The sequence below is a fragment of the Amphichorda felina genome (genome assembly GCF_050947745.1).
Source record: "Amphichorda felina strain 45539 chromosome Unknown scaffold_1, whole genome shotgun sequence".
Lineage (NCBI taxonomy): Eukaryota > Fungi > Ascomycota > Sordariomycetes > Hypocreales > Bionectriaceae > Amphichorda > Amphichorda felina.
In genome coordinates, this window is record NW_028145049.1 from 2,820,268 (window position 1) to 2,836,551 (window position 16,284).

General features: G+C 56.0%; 5 protein-coding genes across 5 annotated transcripts; 4 read left to right on the top strand and 1 right to left on the bottom strand.

Annotated features, from left to right (window-relative positions):
- Positions 1-872: 872 nt before the first annotated feature.
- On the top strand, positions 873-2,603 carry ACO1O0_000905 (C2H2-type zinc finger protein; the record flags this gene model as incomplete). The annotated part of the gene is made up of 2 exons (XM_083190401.1): positions 873-1,296; positions 1,468-2,603. 2 exons carry the CDS (start codon positions 873-875, stop codon positions 2,601-2,603), a joined length of 1,560 nt encoding a protein of 519 aa, XP_083054260.1.
- A 2,138-nt stretch (positions 2,604-4,741) lies between these two features.
- ACO1O0_000906 (diphthine--ammonia ligase) lies at positions 4,742-7,141 on the top strand (the record flags this gene model as incomplete). The annotated part of the gene is made up of 1 exon (XM_083190402.1): positions 4,742-7,141. One exon carries the CDS (start codon positions 4,742-4,744, stop codon positions 7,139-7,141), a length of 2,400 nt encoding a protein of 799 aa, XP_083054261.1.
- A 1,124-nt stretch (positions 7,142-8,265) lies between these two features.
- Positions 8,266-9,374, top strand: ACO1O0_000907 (uncharacterized protein; the record flags this gene model as incomplete). The annotated part of the gene is made up of 3 exons (XM_083190403.1): positions 8,266-8,385; positions 8,479-8,902; positions 9,034-9,374. 3 exons carry the CDS (start codon positions 8,266-8,268, stop codon positions 9,372-9,374), a joined length of 885 nt encoding a protein of 294 aa, XP_083054262.1.
- Positions 9,375-10,080: 706 nt separating this feature from the next.
- ACO1O0_000908 (uncharacterized protein) lies at positions 10,081-12,398 on the top strand (the record flags this gene model as incomplete). Its single annotated transcript, XM_083190404.1, has 5 exons — positions 10,081-10,553; positions 10,607-11,888; positions 11,967-12,126; positions 12,187-12,247; positions 12,305-12,398. The coding sequence occupies 5 exons, from the start codon at positions 10,081-10,083 to the stop codon at positions 12,396-12,398; spliced, it is 2,070 nt and encodes a 689-aa protein (XP_083054263.1).
- Positions 12,399-12,469: 71 nt separating this feature from the next.
- On the bottom strand, positions 12,470-13,769 carry ACO1O0_000909 (uncharacterized protein; the record flags this gene model as incomplete). The annotated part of the gene is made up of 5 exons (XM_083190405.1): positions 12,470-12,846; positions 12,914-12,978; positions 13,038-13,241; positions 13,359-13,491; positions 13,556-13,769. The coding sequence occupies 5 exons, from the start codon at positions 13,767-13,769 to the stop codon at positions 12,470-12,472; spliced, it is 993 nt and encodes a 330-aa protein (XP_083054264.1).
- Positions 13,770-16,284: the final 2,515 nt, after the last annotated feature.

A 16,284-nucleotide genomic window follows, 5' to 3' on the forward strand; every position in this document is an offset into this window, starting at 1 on the left:
ACCAACAATCGGGCCACCAAAGTCCACTGCCCAAACGCATCTGAGGGTTTCCTTTTTGCCCCAGACAAGGCCCGTGACAGGGGTGATGGTTGGAAGAGAGGTGGGAGGGGGGGCTTGGGCCGTCCTGCCCGCCAGATGGATCCCTGGTCTGGCACTGGCTCCACCCTGGTCTCTCCGGGTGAGACACACGGACGTGGAGGTACTGGCAAGGTTTCCCATCTGCCTATCGACCACCTTTCTGAGGGACTACGACGGGCGTGGATCTCGGGTCTCGTCCATCCTGTTACTTATTATCATGGTCCCCGGCACCACCTGGTCCATCTTGTCCTTGTTACTCCTCTTATGATCGACATCCTTGTTGTCGGCTCTGGTTTCGTGTGATCTTATTCTTTTATACATGTCCTCCCGGTTCTTTCTTCTTCAGTGGCTCGTGTTTTCTTCTTGGAACCCTTGAGATTCCTGCCTCTCCTTCTACTAGAAGACATATACCTCGCCTCTCGTTGCAATCCTTCTCTCCAGCAACCTGACGGGTATATCATCTTTGTTGTACAACACCAACAGATCTCGACGAGCCAGAAAACCCTAGACAGTCCCTCGCTTGCCCAAGCAGACGACTGCTCTGTCCATTCATTGCCTAGATACTAGGGACCGGACCCCCACCATCTTTTGGCCATCGCCTGCGAGAGTCGCCCTAAACGCGACTGTATACTACGCGCACGAAAATAATTACAACCAATACTTTTAATCACCAAACACGACAATTCACACCGATCGCCTGATCCGAGGTATGGAGGCTCCACCAGGGCATCTGGGACATGGCGGTGTTTCAAAATTCGGGGACTGACGTAGCTGGCTAGATCAAGCTATCTATAATGGACACCACGATGGCTCAGTCTGCGGGACACACACCCGCCTACTATAAGCAGCACTACGCCCAGCAACAGAATCAGCAGAGCCAGATGAGCATGTACGCCATGTACGCTCACGCGCCCACGCTCTACAGCAATGGCCCCTCGGTCATGACGCCCACTGGCTCGCCTCGGCCTTCGACCAGCCAGAAGCCTGCCATCCTTCTCGACACCGACGTTGGCGACGGCTCTTATTTCCCATCCACGCCGCCACTGTCCACTTCAGGCAGCACCGTTGGAAGCCCCAACAGCTTTGACGCGCTCCAGACGCCCATGAACCCCATGTTCTCTGGCTTCGACGAGAACGACCTGCCCAAGGATGGCTTCGAGCCTGTTGAGACCTCTGTGCTGGACTGGTCTAGTTGCGGATCCCCACCCATGACTCCTGGTAAGTTCGACTGCCAATCTGCTATTTTTTTGCTCGTTCATTTCAACTGTCCGTGCATTATTGGAAATGGCGTGTTGTCAATGTATCCGGATGAGGTGTCATCTAGTACACGATTTTAGTCTCATGCATTTTGGCGGGGTTTGCGGCTAACCGGGACTTTTCTCAAACCAGTTTACCTCCAATCTCAAGTTGGCAAGGCCCCCTCGCTGAACGGCTCCGCCTCCTGCCCGTCCCTGTCGCCCTCACCTGCTCCCTACGCTCGCTCCGTCAGCTCCGAGCAGGACGTCGACTTTTGCGATCCTCGTAATCTGACTGTCTCTGGCGGTGTCGCCAACCCCACTTTAGCCCCCGAAGCTTCGGTCAATACGACTCTTGGTGAGGACGACCGTATTGACTCTATCAAGGCCGAGGCCCCCGTCTCATCTCAGCCCACTTTCGACTTCAACCCTGAGATTCCCGACGGCCTCCCCTCCTTTGAGGACCTGTCGGATCTCGAGTCGGAGGAGGACTTTGTCAACAGCCTGGTGAACCTTGGTGAGCAAAGCTCCGACTTCGGCCGCCCACGCGCGTGCACTGGCTCCTCCGTCGTGTCTCTGGGCCACGGAAGCTTCATTGGCGAGGAGGATCTGAGCTTCGACCAGAACGACAACTTCCAGTTCCCCACCATTCCCAGCCCGCCCTCCACCACTGCCTCTTTCGAGGACGATCATCGGGACAAGCGCGCCAAGAAGACCCACAAGGAGAGCAGCACTGCCGGGCCCGTCATGAACACTGCTGCCACTGACTCCCAGCCTGCTGGCAATCAGCAGCCTCCCAGCAACGACAATGGCACCCCCGACTCCAACGACTCCTCTGGCTCCGAGGCTCCTGCTGCTGCCATGCCTGCCCCGGTTAATCGCCGCGGCCGGAAGCAGTCGCTGACTGAAGACCCTTCTAAGACGTTCGTCTGCGAGTTGTGCAACCGTCGCTTCCGCCGCCAGGAGCATCTAAAGCGACACTACCGCTCTCTTCACACTCAGGAGAAGCCCTTCGAGTGCAACGAGTGTGGTAAGAAGTTCTCTAGGAGCGACAACCTCGCCCAGCACGCCCGTACCCACGGCAGCGGGGCCATTGTCATGAATCTTCTCGAGGAAGGCGATGTCCCCAACTACGACGCCAGTCCCATGGCGCCTGTTCGCGCGGATGACTACCAGACCTATGGCAAGGTGCTCTTCCAGATGGCCTCAGAGGTCCCTGGCAGCTCAAGCGAACTGTCGTCCGAAGAGGGAGCGGACGATGGCAAGAAGAAGCGCAAGCGCTCTGACTGAGCGGGGCGCACTTCAAAAATCAATCATGCTCAATTTCACGACAGCCTGGCTGGCTTTTCCACGCCTTCCAGGTCCCACGCCTGACACGATGACACGACTTCTTCTTCTCATCGCCTTCCCGCTTGCGGCTTACGGCGACCTTAGGGTCAATCAAACACTTTTGGGACGCCACACCTTTGGGGTAGAGGAGTACAAAAATGGTACTTTAAAGATTGCAAGCGCTCACGACTGAACTTTTTTTGCGCCTTTCAATTCTCGTACCTCAAATTCGAGTGTTTTTGAATTTTCTGATTTTCGTTTGGTGGGACGGTTTGGACCACGTGGAGTCATATCACAGTACTCTTACGACCGCATAAAAACCTTGTTTGGACAAATGGAGGAAGCTTTTTTTTAGGGAATCGGACACCTGGGCGTCCGCGGTGGATTCGACACATTTGAGATTACGACAGGGAAAACACAGGACTTGGCGTTCATGCCGACAGCCCTGAGGCAGTGGCAAAAGGACATCGTAATGAAGACTTGGCGGCGTATGTTGTTCTTTACGCTCGTTGTAATGTTTCGGGGGCCGAAGGAAGACTGGTCGACCGCCTGCTCTCGGACAAGACACGGAACTTGCGCGATGTGTGTGGAGGACAGGTCTGTTTGGACCTGGTCAACTCACATTCTTGTGTTTTCTTTTCTTCTTCGCCAGTCTTTCGATGGAACGGGGTTGGTGGCTCATCACCGGGGAGTCTTTGCCGGTCAGAAGGTCATCTAGGATGATGCGCCAATCCCCAACCATTGTGTATATTTTAGCAAGTATGACGAACAGTCAAAATTCTGACGCCTGCCGCAAATCAAGGCTCATTACGAAGCAACACTCAATACTCGTTTCTCTCTACGGCAGTGAATGGTCCCAAGGGAAAATCCTCTTCGCACTATTACTTTCCAACTCGTAGTACGAAGTACATACTCCAAACGGTAGTTGCTTATAAGCCAGCAGCAACACTCGACCCACGTAGGTTACGGTGAGATTCGCCACAACTGCCCGACTGCCTTTGAAGAAGACGATCAACATGAAGGGTTTTGGGGGCCTCCGGACCACTCAATGCCATGGCCCTTGGGCCTGTTGATCTCGAAGCTAACAACCGCGCCTCACCGCACATCACGGCGCCATAATTATCACCAGCTCATAACTGCCGCGGATGGCCGGCGCGTCCACTTGGCGGGCAGACGGACGCCGACCAACGAAATGAAGATTGGGAATGAAGAATATTGAATGACCACGAGTTACACAAGCTAGCCAGGGACGCACAGACATGCGTTCTCATGCCAATTTATGCTCGTTATTATTGCGAAGTCACGGAATACTTCCGTGCAATCTGCGGCCAATTGGGCCTTTTGGGTCAATGCTCACCTCAAGCTCGAGGCCTCTCCTCGGCCCCCCCCCCCTGGGCCTGTTCGTATCGGCCTCTAGCGGGCCAGTCCGCCGGCCGGCCAGGACCATCGAAAGCATGGACCGTGGGATGGGGCCAGAACGGCGCGCGGACCCTGGTCCGAAATTGCGAGCTCGGTGTGTGGAAACTGGAGAGAGGGCGGTCCAGCGACTCCGGTCCAGTGGACACGAGATTTGTCCTGCGACCGGGGGGTGATTGTCTCATTAACAGGGATCCGGGGGGCGACCGACGGTTGGGTTCCTGAGGCCCTGACCCTTGCGAAATGGCACGTTCCTCGTTAATGGGTCGAATTTTGCCTGGCGGGTGGCGGGTGGCTGCATCGTGGTTCAACGGGCGGTTGGCCGTTGGTTGGCCTCATTGCGATCCGAGCCATTTTGTGTCACTGTTGGTGCTGGTCTCGGAATGGAGATGTTACAGAGGAGTATGTACGAGTACGAGTATGTACGAGCATGTAGTGAGATGCCCCCAGGCGGATATGAAATAGTGGCTTGCAGCAAAGGTTTATGCATTATGTTGGCTGTTGGACGAGAAAGAAAATACAACGTTGAGCCTAAGAACTGGAAGGCACCATGGCACGTGCTGGAGGACATTCATCCAATGGTCGGGTCATATCAACTGATGGCTGGGCTCCACATTGAACCTCACCTCAAGCCTCAGTGACATCTCAAACCAACATCGGGCCCTCTCAGCTCGCCCTGCAACATGCCTGACCAAGGCCTCAATGTGGTTGCGCTGATATCGGGCGGCAAGGACAGTTTCTTCAGCCTGCTGCACTGCATCCGCCATGGCCACCGCGTCGTCGCCCTGGCCAACCTGTTCCCGGCCACTGAGGGGGCATCGACAGAAGTCCAGGTCATCGACCCTTCGGTGACATCGACATCGGGTGCCACAGATGCCACCGACGGAGACAGCGATCTGAACAGCTTCATGTACCAGACCGTCGGCCACGAGGTCATTCCCCTCTATGCGGCCGCTACGGGACTACCCCTCTACCGCCAGCCCATCTGTGGCGGGGCAGAACATCATGAGCGCGACTACGCATTTGACGCTGCCGACGACACTGCTGCGGCTGGCAAGTCTGCCGATGAGACCGAGTCCATGACCACTCTGCTCCGGGCCGTCATGGATCGCCACCCGGAAGCCAACGCCGTCAGTGCTGGCGCCATCCTGTCCACCTACCAGCGGACCCGCGTTGAGTCGGTCGCCCTGCGGCTGGGCCTCACGCCCCTCGCTTTCTTGTGGAAGTACCCGACTCTCCCCCCGCCGTGCACCCCCGCAGATGACGCCCAGCTGCTCAAGGACATGGCCGCCGCCGGCCTCGAGGCTCGCATCATCAAGGTCGCAAGTGCTGGCCTAGGGGAGGACCACCTGTGGGAATGCGTGTCGAGCACTGCCGGTGCGGAGCGGGTCAAGGCGGCCCTACGACGGTTTGGATCCTCCGGCGGCGCAGTTCTCGGCGAGGGTGGCGAGTTTGAGACGCTCGTCCTCGATGGGCCGTCGAGGCTCTTCAAGAGGAGAATCAGCGTTCCGCCTGAAGGGAGGAGACCTATCCAGGAGGGGGGCGGAACGACTTGGCTGATGCTTCGAGATGCCGTGGTTCAAGACAAAGATCAAGGATCGAGTGAAATCACGGTGCGAACGCCAGATATCTTTGACGCTCGGTTCCAGTCTATCATGGACGAGCTGTCCAACCCTCCTAGCGCTCCCCAGTTAGGACTAGGTGAGTCCTCAGCCGTATTGGGCAAGGTGCTGCCGAGCACGACTGATGCCGGATGCCTGCTTCAATGGGCTGTAATGGCGGATCGAGATGCCGATTGTAGCACTATTGAAGCCGAGACAGCCCACGTCGTGGACAAGATTAGGGACCTCCTGGCCTCTCACTCTCTAGAGGCAAACCATGTCTCAAACACCGTTATCATCCTTCGACGTATGTCCGATTTCCCCAAGATTAACACCCAGTACGGGAAGCTCTTTTCCAAGGCCAACCCCCCTTCCCGGGTCACTGTTTCGTGCGGTGACTTGCTCCCGTATGGTTCCAGTATCGCAATCTATCTCACGGTGGACGCTACCCTACCACCAAGTGCCGAGCGACACGGACTTCACGTCCAGTCCCGGTCTTATTGGGCCCCAGCCAATATCGGACCCTACAGCCAAGCTGTAGGCATCCCAATTTCAACACCGGCCGGTGTGACAGGGCTGAGGTCGTGGTCCGTCGCCGGTCAGATTCCCCTGATCCCCAGCTCCATGGCTTTACCGCCCCCTTCAGAGACCTCGCAGCAGATGCAGATAGTTCTATCGCTGCAGCACCTTTGGCGGATTGGCGTCGACGTGAACATTCAGTTCTGGACAAGTGCCGTCGCCTTCTTTGCCCGATCCACCTCTGACGCTGCGATGCAGAGGAACGCAGAGATGGCAGGACAAGCCTGGCGTCTCGCGCATGGGTCTCCTGACGACCTGGACGATGACAATAATGGCCCAGACCCGTGGGATCTCAAGTTTAATCCCCGGTACATGTCTCTGGGTACGGCGGGCACACATGCAAAGGAGACCCCTCTCCCTGACTGGGAGATCATGACTCTGCATCAGCAGAATGAGCCCGACACTTGCATCCCGCCTGTTTTTGCCGTGGAGGTTGAGGAGCTACCGAGGCAATCGGCGGTCGAGTGGCATGCACACGTTGGGCTCTCCCAGGTGGAGGAGGGGAGTGTGGAAACTTTGCACATCCCCCAGCTGGAAGGCGCCGGTGGCTGGAAAGTCTGGCATGTGGTTGCCCGCGGTCAGGATGGGGTCTTCTTGCACACTGTATTGGCTCGCGACCTTGATGTCGCGGGCGGGTCTCTGGGCTTGGAAAATATCAAGCAGGAGACGAACACAACGTACCGGGAGGCGCTCCGGGCTATCAAGATTGAGGGCGCCTCCTCCACCGCCGAGAGTGCTCCGTATCTCACCTACATTGATGCAGTCAACGTCCAGAATCCCGAGACTGAAAAAAACGAGGAACGCGGTGCCACTCTGGCCTTAGTTCCCTGTCGGTCAATCTGGTCATCTGCAGGCAAGCGTCTCGGCGTCATCAGCCTATACCGGGCGGTATTGAGACCATGAGGGATATCCACCTGGTGCTAGATGCAGGGAAGCTTTGCAGCTGTCCACAATTTCTAGGGACATCTCGGGAAGAAAACCATCGCTTTGCACGCCCCGCCCATCTACCATCGGCACAAGATGCCTGGAACTCCTCTCTAGAATAGCTGTGCTGGACATCTCGGGACATTCAACAGGTGAAGGCTCGGGCCAAAGGCATAGTTGAGGTCCGGCAAACAAGACCTGGTACTCCGACGGCCCAAATGGGCCCTGAAGCGGGATAGACTCGACCGTGGGGTTGCTGGTCAGAGGGAGCGGAGCAACCGAAGATACCTAGGCATATAAGATAGGGGGCCGACTCGCCGGAACTCGGTGGAGAGGGTGGTCGGAGGCAGCATAGGCGGCGCAGACACGGCCAAGGCGAGCAAATTGACCGATGGCCGAATTGGACAATGGTACTCCGTACGAATAATATGTACGCCCATGAATGGTTCTGAACAGTCGACTGCTTTGGTTGGCACCTAGTATTGATATACGCGTACTCCAGTTTGTACTACATAGTACTACGACGTATCCGTGCTGCTGTGGTCGATTCCTGGCACGTGCATACGCGATTGGCACTGGGACTGACAGAATCAACGTTCTGTAATACTACTTCGTAAAGTCATGGTTCATCACCATCCGACTGAACTTCGGATTGAATCCGGCTTGTTTCAATTATTGTGGTGGCGCCCCGGTTGAATGCGCTTGGCCAACCGCATATGTGCTCAGCTCGATCAAGGTGGCGGTTTGAACTCAAAGCTATGACCACGTCAACTGACTTCAGGTTCAGGTTCCTACGAGTACGAGCCGCCCCAACCCTCGACCAGAAGGCCGTGGCACGTTGGAAGCTTGTCCAATACCTGTCTGAAAATCCCCTCGTTCACGATCGAATAATCGATACCGGGAAAGATCCATCGCATCCGCAGCCTGTGACGTGACGTAGGCGTCTCCGGCCGATGGCGTGATGACGGCACAATAATACGAGTAAACTCGATCGTCGCCGACCGACTCCATCCATATACATAGTACCGCTGCACCATGCCCAACGCCAACCCTCGCAGGGTCGGTTTACCCAGCCACAATGCCATCGCAATTTCCAACCCGGCATGGGCGACGCTGACTTTTCTTCTTTCCCCCAGTCCGCGACTCTGCGTGCCGCCAGCGGGCAGTCCCTCCACCACCAGCGACGCCAGTCTGCAACCGAGCGCCTCGACGAGATTCTCGAGGTGAGCACTGAGCAGTGGAGCACCCGCGCCTGCACATGCGCTACATGCGCTGTCCGTCAAGCACTTGGACCAGCTGACGCCTTGCTGCGCTAGAATGCCCGCGAACGAGCCGACAGCATCGCCGCCGAGTCCATGTCGTCCCCGGCCACGAGCACGTCTCCCGCCCCGGGCGGCGACCTGAGACGGTCCCACACGGCCGTGTCCTTCGAGGACGACGGGCGGCCCGACGAGACCACGGCCTTCCTCTCGAGGCGGCTCACCAGCCAGAACTACCACACCCTGCAGAATGACACGGACGCGGTGCCCCGGGCGAGGAAATCCGCGTACAAGCGCTCCACATCGACCCTGCGGCCCGACGAGTCTGTGCCAACCAGGGGTAGCGAGGAGAATGAGCAAAACGGCAGCCCACCCGAGATGGGAGAGGAGGAGCCCAAGTGGTGGGAGAAGGCTCTCTCTCCGTTCCGGTCTATCGAACTCGAGAATACAGGGAGTGTGGCTAGAGACCACCTCGCGCTCGGTACGGATCCTCTGACACACAGTCCTTTTTTTTTTCTTTTCCTTTTTTTTTCTTCCTATTCCGTCTTGACACTTCTTCTTTCTCTTTCTTCTCTCTTGGCAACGTTCCGCACTGACACTTGGGGCAACTAGAGAGAACCTTCCTCGCGTGGCTGCGGACGTCGCTGGCCTTTGCCTCGATCGGCATCGCCGTGACGCAGCTGTTCCGGCTCAACACATCACTGCCCAACCCAGACACGCCGATCGACCACGACAAGCTGCGGCGGGTGGGCAAGCCGCTGGGCGCAGGGTTCCTGGGCGTGAGCATTCTCATCCTGTTGCTGGGCTACCGGCGGTACACGGTGAGCCAGGCCTGGGTCATGCAGGGCAAGTTCCCCGCCAGCCGCGGAACGGTCATGGCGCTGGTGCTCCTGACGCTGGCTATTATGATATTGTCCCTGGTGGTGGTGGTTGTGATCCATCCGAAGGAGTGATTCTTCCGAATTTGTGGCATCTTACTCATGCTGAACGGCGTTATACCTCGATCGAAATATCGACTGGCCGGACATGCTGTATTGCTGTGGATGCTACTGTACCAAGGGAATTTGAGGCAGCAAGTTATTCGAATCAAGGTCATCGGCATCTGGCCATCATGTTGCTAGCGAAACTAGGAGTGGCCTTGTAATGAATGATGAGGTTTACGAGGATTTCGATGTCGAATGAGCGTCTAAGGACGAGTACCAGTATGCGTGTACCATGACTGGCTGGAGCTCTTGATCTGGATAATTCTAGGTTTCACAGAGAGTGACTGCCACCTTGCGTTGTTAGAGGCTTCCTGCTAATGCTCATGCTTAAACGTGGCCGTTGGTGCTGGTGATTGAAGAAGCCAAGGGTGTCGTGCACACTCTGTGTTGCTGGCAAGAACCCTGACCTTGCAAACAACAGTGTCGCCAACCCACGGGTACAATCATCATCAATAATCTACGTACTCGTTTGACCTCATTCACCCATCCGGCCCCTCTCACATGTGCACTTGGTACAGGTGACGCCAGCGAGAGCTGCGCTGCTGACTAACCCCTCCACAACGCCTTCTGGACGACTACTACTAGCTGCTTGTACAGCCTACAGGCACCTTGAACTTGAACGTTCTATCGTCTGTAACCTACTTATAGGTTTCGTCACCTCAACACCCCCGCCGTCATGGCCACCAGGGATCCGATTGACGTGGCCTCGTTCGCCAACACCCAGCTGTCCCTCCTCGACCAGGAACTCCAGTGCGAGATCCAGGAAACCAGCTCGCTCATCTCCACTCATAGCCCGAGAGCCCTGGAGCGAGCGGGCCTGGCCATCACGAACCTAGTGGTATCCTCCCAGCGTACAGGGCTAGGCGGCAGGACCGTTTTTGAGCTCAGCCCAGATGCCGCTACTTCCACCACCAGCGACCTCCCCGAGCATGGCATCCGCACGGGAGACATTGTGCTCCTGGCTGAGCAGCCCGCCGGAAGCGCCAAGAAGAGGGAAGTCAAAGACCTGGAGAGGAAGGGTGTGAGGGGCGTCGTCACCAGGGTCCAGAAGGGCTTTGTTGCTGTTGCGCTCGATGAGGGTAAGGAGGATGCGGCCATGGCGGGGAGAGTGTGGATCGTCAAGCTGGCCGACGAGGTCACCTACAAACGGTTTGTGACCCATTGTGCTTGGCCGACCTGAGCCCCCGCTGAATCATTTTCAGCATGAACCAGACTATGGAAAAGCTGCAAAAGATGAGCGAGGCCGAGTACTCGAGTTTCATTCGAGTGCTGTTCGGATTATCGAGCCCCTCGCCCGTGCCTGCAGACCTGGCGAGCGATCCCGACGTGGGGAAGCTGGAGTGGTTTGACCCAACCTTGAACGACTCCCAAAAGGACGCCATACAATTTGCACTCGCCTCCCGCGAGGTAGCTCTGATTCACGGACCTCCTGGGACGGGCAAAACCCATACCCTCATTGAGCTCATCCTTCAGATGATTAAGCGCGGCCAGAAGATTCTAGTTTGTGGACCGTCGAATATATCCGTGGACAACATTGTGGAGCGTCTCTCGCCGCGCAAGGTGCCCATTGTTCGTCTGGGCCACCCGGCTCGACTGCTTCCATCTGTTGTGAACCACTCGTTGGACGTTCTCACAAAGACATCCGAGGCCGGCGCCATAGTAAAGGATGTCCGCGCTGAGATGGATGCAAAGCAGGCATCTATCAAGAAGACCAAGAGTGGAAAGGAGCGGAGAGCAATCTACGCAGACTTGAAAGACCTCCGGAAGGAATATCGCGAGAGGGAACGAAGATGCGTGACTAATCTGGTTGGGGGCAGCAAGGTGGTCCTGGCCACACTCCACGGCGCCGGGGGCTCACAGCTGCGCAGTGCAGAGTTTGACGTTGTCATTATAGATGAGGCGAGCCAGGCGCTCGAGGCTCAGTGCTGGGTACCGCTTCTATCTGCCAAGAAGGTCGTCTGTGCTGGCGATCACCTTCAACTCCCACCAACCATCAAGTCCCTCAACTCCAAGGAGAAACCAAAGCTCAAGGACGGCGCCAAGCCTATCAAGGGGTTAACCTTGGAGACCACCCTGTTTGACCGGCTCTTGGCCCTTCATGGTCCGTCTATAAAGCGCATGCTGACGACCCAGTACCGCATGCACGAGAAAATCATGCGCTTCCCTTCCGACGAGCTTTACGAATCGAAGCTCATTGCCGCCGAGTCTGTCAAAACACGTCTACTCAAAGACCTTAACTATGACGTCAAGGATGGCGAGGATACCAACGAGCCCGTCGTGTTCATTGACACACAGGGGGGTGATTTCCCGGAGAGAACCGAGGATGATGGCAAGGATAACCCGAAAAAAGGGAAGAGTAGTTTGTACGGGGACAGCAAGTGCAATGAGATGGAAGCAGCCCTTGTCCGACAGCATGTCGCATCACTAGTCGAGGCTGGGGTCCGCCCCGAGGATATTGCCGTGGTTACCCCTTACAATGCCCAGGTACGACCCAGACTTCACACTTCTCACTCCACACAGCATGCTTTTCCTAGGTGAAGCTAACAGCTGACGACTGATCAGCTTGCCGTGCTGGCCCCTTTAAAGGAGAAATTTCCCGGCATCGAACTAGGCAGCGTGGACGGTTTCCAGGGGCGGGAGAAGGAGGCTGTCATCGTGAGCCTAGTCCGGAGCAACCCAGAGGGCGAAGTGGGTTTCTTAGGTGAAAAGAGACGTCTGAATGGTGAGCACCTCCGACTGCACGGGGAGCGGTTCGGATTCGCGCGCTAACGCATGGGGGTAGTTGCTATGACTCGACCGAGGCGATCCCTGACAGTCATAGGAGATTCGGAAACTGTCAAGAAGTAAGCCATCCCGAGACACCTGTATCCTGGGCACTTGACTAACATGTTTCCCTGTAGAGGTAGCCCCTTTCTCAAGAAGTGGATGGAATTTCTCGAAGACAACGCAGATCTGAGATATCCCGACGTTTCTGCCATCTCTTTGGATACATAATTCCACTGTCTAAAGCATCTTGTCTTGGTACAAAAACAAAGACGACGGCGCCAACATTTTATGCAGAGCCATCATGTAGGGGTAGCACTGGCTCCCAGGACCAAGCGTGACTGCTGGTTGTCGCGCTCCCACCAGTTCTCCCCCGAGACACCGTGATTCAGAGGGGAGTGGGCCTCGATGGGCTTCATCTCGGTGCTCAGCCCATTCTCCAAGTCGCTGGGGGAACGAGCGCTGGGGGGACGAGAACTACTAGCGCCGCTTGCCCCCTGAAAGTGAAAAGCGTGGGCACTGGTCGAGTGCGAATTCTTGCGAGACCTGGTAGACTGGGAGTTGGTGCCGGAGCCACCCTTACGCCTGGTGAATAGTGGTCTGAGCTGGGGTAGGCAGCCACAGAGAATGGCGAAGTCATTCTCCAAGATATTCCAGAGACTCTGGCGGTTGCTCGTTGCTGAAAAGGAACAGTCAGCCACTGGCTTTCCCATTCATTCCACACTATCCCGAAGGTCTGGGCTTACTTGCTAGATCTCCCGTCTTGAAGTATATAAACTGCAGAGACCGAAGCAAAGAGAAGACGCAGACACTTCACAGCGCCCGTCAGTAACGCGAAGCAGGCCCGGGATCTAGATGAGAGGAACTCACACTATACCAAGACAAAGGATGATAGTGACGGCGACCTTCTGCTTAGTCCTCATCTGCAGCCGCCACACAGTGGGGATTGGAATGATGAGGATGATGAGGTCGGTAGCCAAGCTGAGCAGAGCAATCACCATGGCCCCGATCCTGAAGTGGTTGTCGGAGATACAGTGGCCTTTGATGGTCTTGTCCCAGTAGTAGGATACGGGACTGCAGAAGAAAAAGGAGTATAGAAAGGTCACCAACGCCCACGCGATACAGAAAACTCCCACCGCCAAAAGGGTCATGCGCATCCTTCTTGTGGTGCCTAGTAGATGGTTTAGGAACAGGAGAATCGAGATCTTGACGCATCCCATCGACAAGGCCCAGAACTTGATGACGAGCCACGATCCCAAGCTGAGGCGCATGTCGTGGATGTGGGATAGCTTATCGTCAGGGGTACCGATACCATTGAAAGCCTCTGCCACAAGAATCAGTCAGTCCATCTGGGATGAGATATAAGAAAGAAAAGACGCCAAGCGTACTCATGGAGACCGCGGCCGTGGTCCCCCACATGAAGAGAACGGCAAAGCCCATAAATATATCGTCGGCTCTGACTTTCCTCGACACCTTGATGGAGGCGCACACACGCAGGGCATAGGCAAGGGTGGGGATAATGCCAAAGGTCAGACTGACGCCGAAAAGAACGTTCTTCCAATACTCGGCGGAGTCGGCCCATGGTTCTTTTTCATCTGGCATACCTGGCCGCTGGGTGTTTTCCGTCCTCTTCTAGGAGGAGGGTGACGACGCCAGGGGCAGGGGAACGGTAGATGGAAGGCTCAGTGACGGGGTTTGATATAGACAACGGGTGCCCCCATGCCTTGAGATATGACAGGGCCGAGCTGGCCATTTTGTCGTCCGAAGGGTTATTCAGCATATCTACGTACACATTACAGCCTTTGACGCTTTCCCGTCCTCTAGTGGGCTTATGGTGAAAGTCAATTTTGCAGCACCGTCAGTAGGAGAGAGCAGGACAGTCCAATGAGATAGGTTGGCCTAGGCAAAGGTTGTTCGGCGAGTCATTTCGCCACTCGCCCATGTTCGTCTCCGGGTATCGGTGGTGAATCAAACGAACTCCTCGTTCCCATGATGATTAGGATCCAGACTTTGAGCCGACGGTTCGCCTTCCACCACTCTGTACGGAGTAGCGCCCAGGTAATCTACTCATAGATGGATGTCTGCTGGCACTACTCACCGAGCACCGGACCCCGGTGGTAAGCGCTAGCTCCTGGCTCGTGGAACTTTGATCAAAGGTTCTGGAAGATTGATGCCTGTTGGAAGAAAAACCCCAGGATGCTGATTTTAGAGCTACGGGTAATGTATATGTGTAATCACGTACAAACGTACTGACGTAGCATGCAACATCACGACTATTGGCAAGACTTATATCGGAGTTTGGAAGGCCTCTGGGCCGCTGGGCGGCGCCAGCCACAGTCTGTGGAGGGATTTCCGGGTCTGTGGGGACGCGATCTGCCGTCCGTTTTCTGACATCATGAATCACGACCGACAGTATTACTTATCAAGGGGACGATTATCGGGCAAAGGATGGTGCACGGGCGTTGTATGGGATGGGCTTTTGAGCTCCCCTGGACGGCGAACCCGGAGTGGTACGAGTCGCTAGCGGTATTGGCCGTGGAACTGTTCTATTACCTTTGAGGAGCGCATTGCTATCGCCGAGAATATGCATAGGTAGCCCCGAGAGGCAGCGCCTTATGACGGGCTCGGACTGGTTGATCTGAGCCGATGTGCGTATCAGATTCTGGCGAGACGAGGATAGTGTATCCGTACACGTGCATGATATACACAGCTGCGCATCATCCGATATTTTTGGTCGCCATGATACGCCAAGGAGGATGAATGGTTAGACAAGCGGGAGGCTTGATATCCGACGAGAGATCTGAGACGGGGGCGCGACTATGGCGGAGACACGCTATGGAAGCACTTGCGACTATGGGGGTAAGAAGTTAGTGGTAAAGGGATAATATGGAATAGTTTTTGTACGGACTCTTGAGTACCATTCGGACCTGGGTATAACTGTACTAGTCATGGTTCCGCGGTGTAGCCTCCTTACGGATAGTAGTAACAATAATAGTATTAATATCCGTACCTATTATAATATGGATGCTGCTAGGGTCGGGAATCCGGAGATCGGGCCAAGAGTGGCGGGGTCCGAACCGACAGGGCGTGTCCGTTGGAGCAATATGGAGACTTGGAGTCTTTGGAGACATTTCGGGGTACAACGAATCGGGGTTCCGGACTCCGGTGACAGAAGGAAGGGATGAAGGGGATTATAGCGGTGGTAATGGTGGTGGTGGAACAGGTGGTGGTGGGTGGTGCGTGCATGACATGGGTTTGAGGTGGTGGACAGGGCCTATCGTGCGACTGGCGAGTCCGGGAGCGTTTGCGTCACGATCAGGCCAAAAGGAACTGACGAAGCTTGTAACCGATAGGGTCTAGCATTGCGAAAGCCGATGGTTCGATGGTGGTTCGGATAGGGTTCCATGCGATGCCACGGCGGTGTGGATATGGTAATAAGGTGAAGAAGATGAGGAGGAGGAGCCGAAGGGGGGCCATGTGGACTTGTGGAGAGGGACGTGCTCGGATGGCCAGGCCTAACAGGGCCCTTGGCACAGTTGGCAGGCTCTCTGCAGGCTGTCTGCAAGCTTACAGCCGCGTGCTGCGGGTGCCTTGCAGCACTGTGGAACGTCTAGAACGTCCACGAGTTCCGGTGGCCCACCGCTGAAACCGCCCTTGCTCCCCATCAACTCCTCCATTGTCCCTCTGTATCCGTCACCCGCAACCACTATCCAGCTCTAAACGTCGTCCGACAACCATCGTCCTCCGAAGCTTCCGGGTCTGGCGATGCGTCCTGTGGTGCACTGGCCACCATTTTTGCCATTTTATCATTTTACCAGTCGGCTGTCGAGTGACTTCGGGTCGACAAGTGACAGTTCATTCACCAGCTTCACTTCACCCCTGCGCGCCCATCATCACGCCAGACGCCCCCATGTGTCATGTTCCCTGGGCTGATGAGTGGCCAGGCAGACTGCCAGCACAGCAATGCCGCTGCTGTTACTATATGTATACGAAGACTTGATGCTCAAACAGCTTGCTGACAGTGCTTGTGTACGGCGTGGTTGGCCGAGTCCTGCGTCTTGCTTCAGGTTGGGCTGTAGCTGCATACATAATGCATGCACCAAGACCCCTTTGGCCG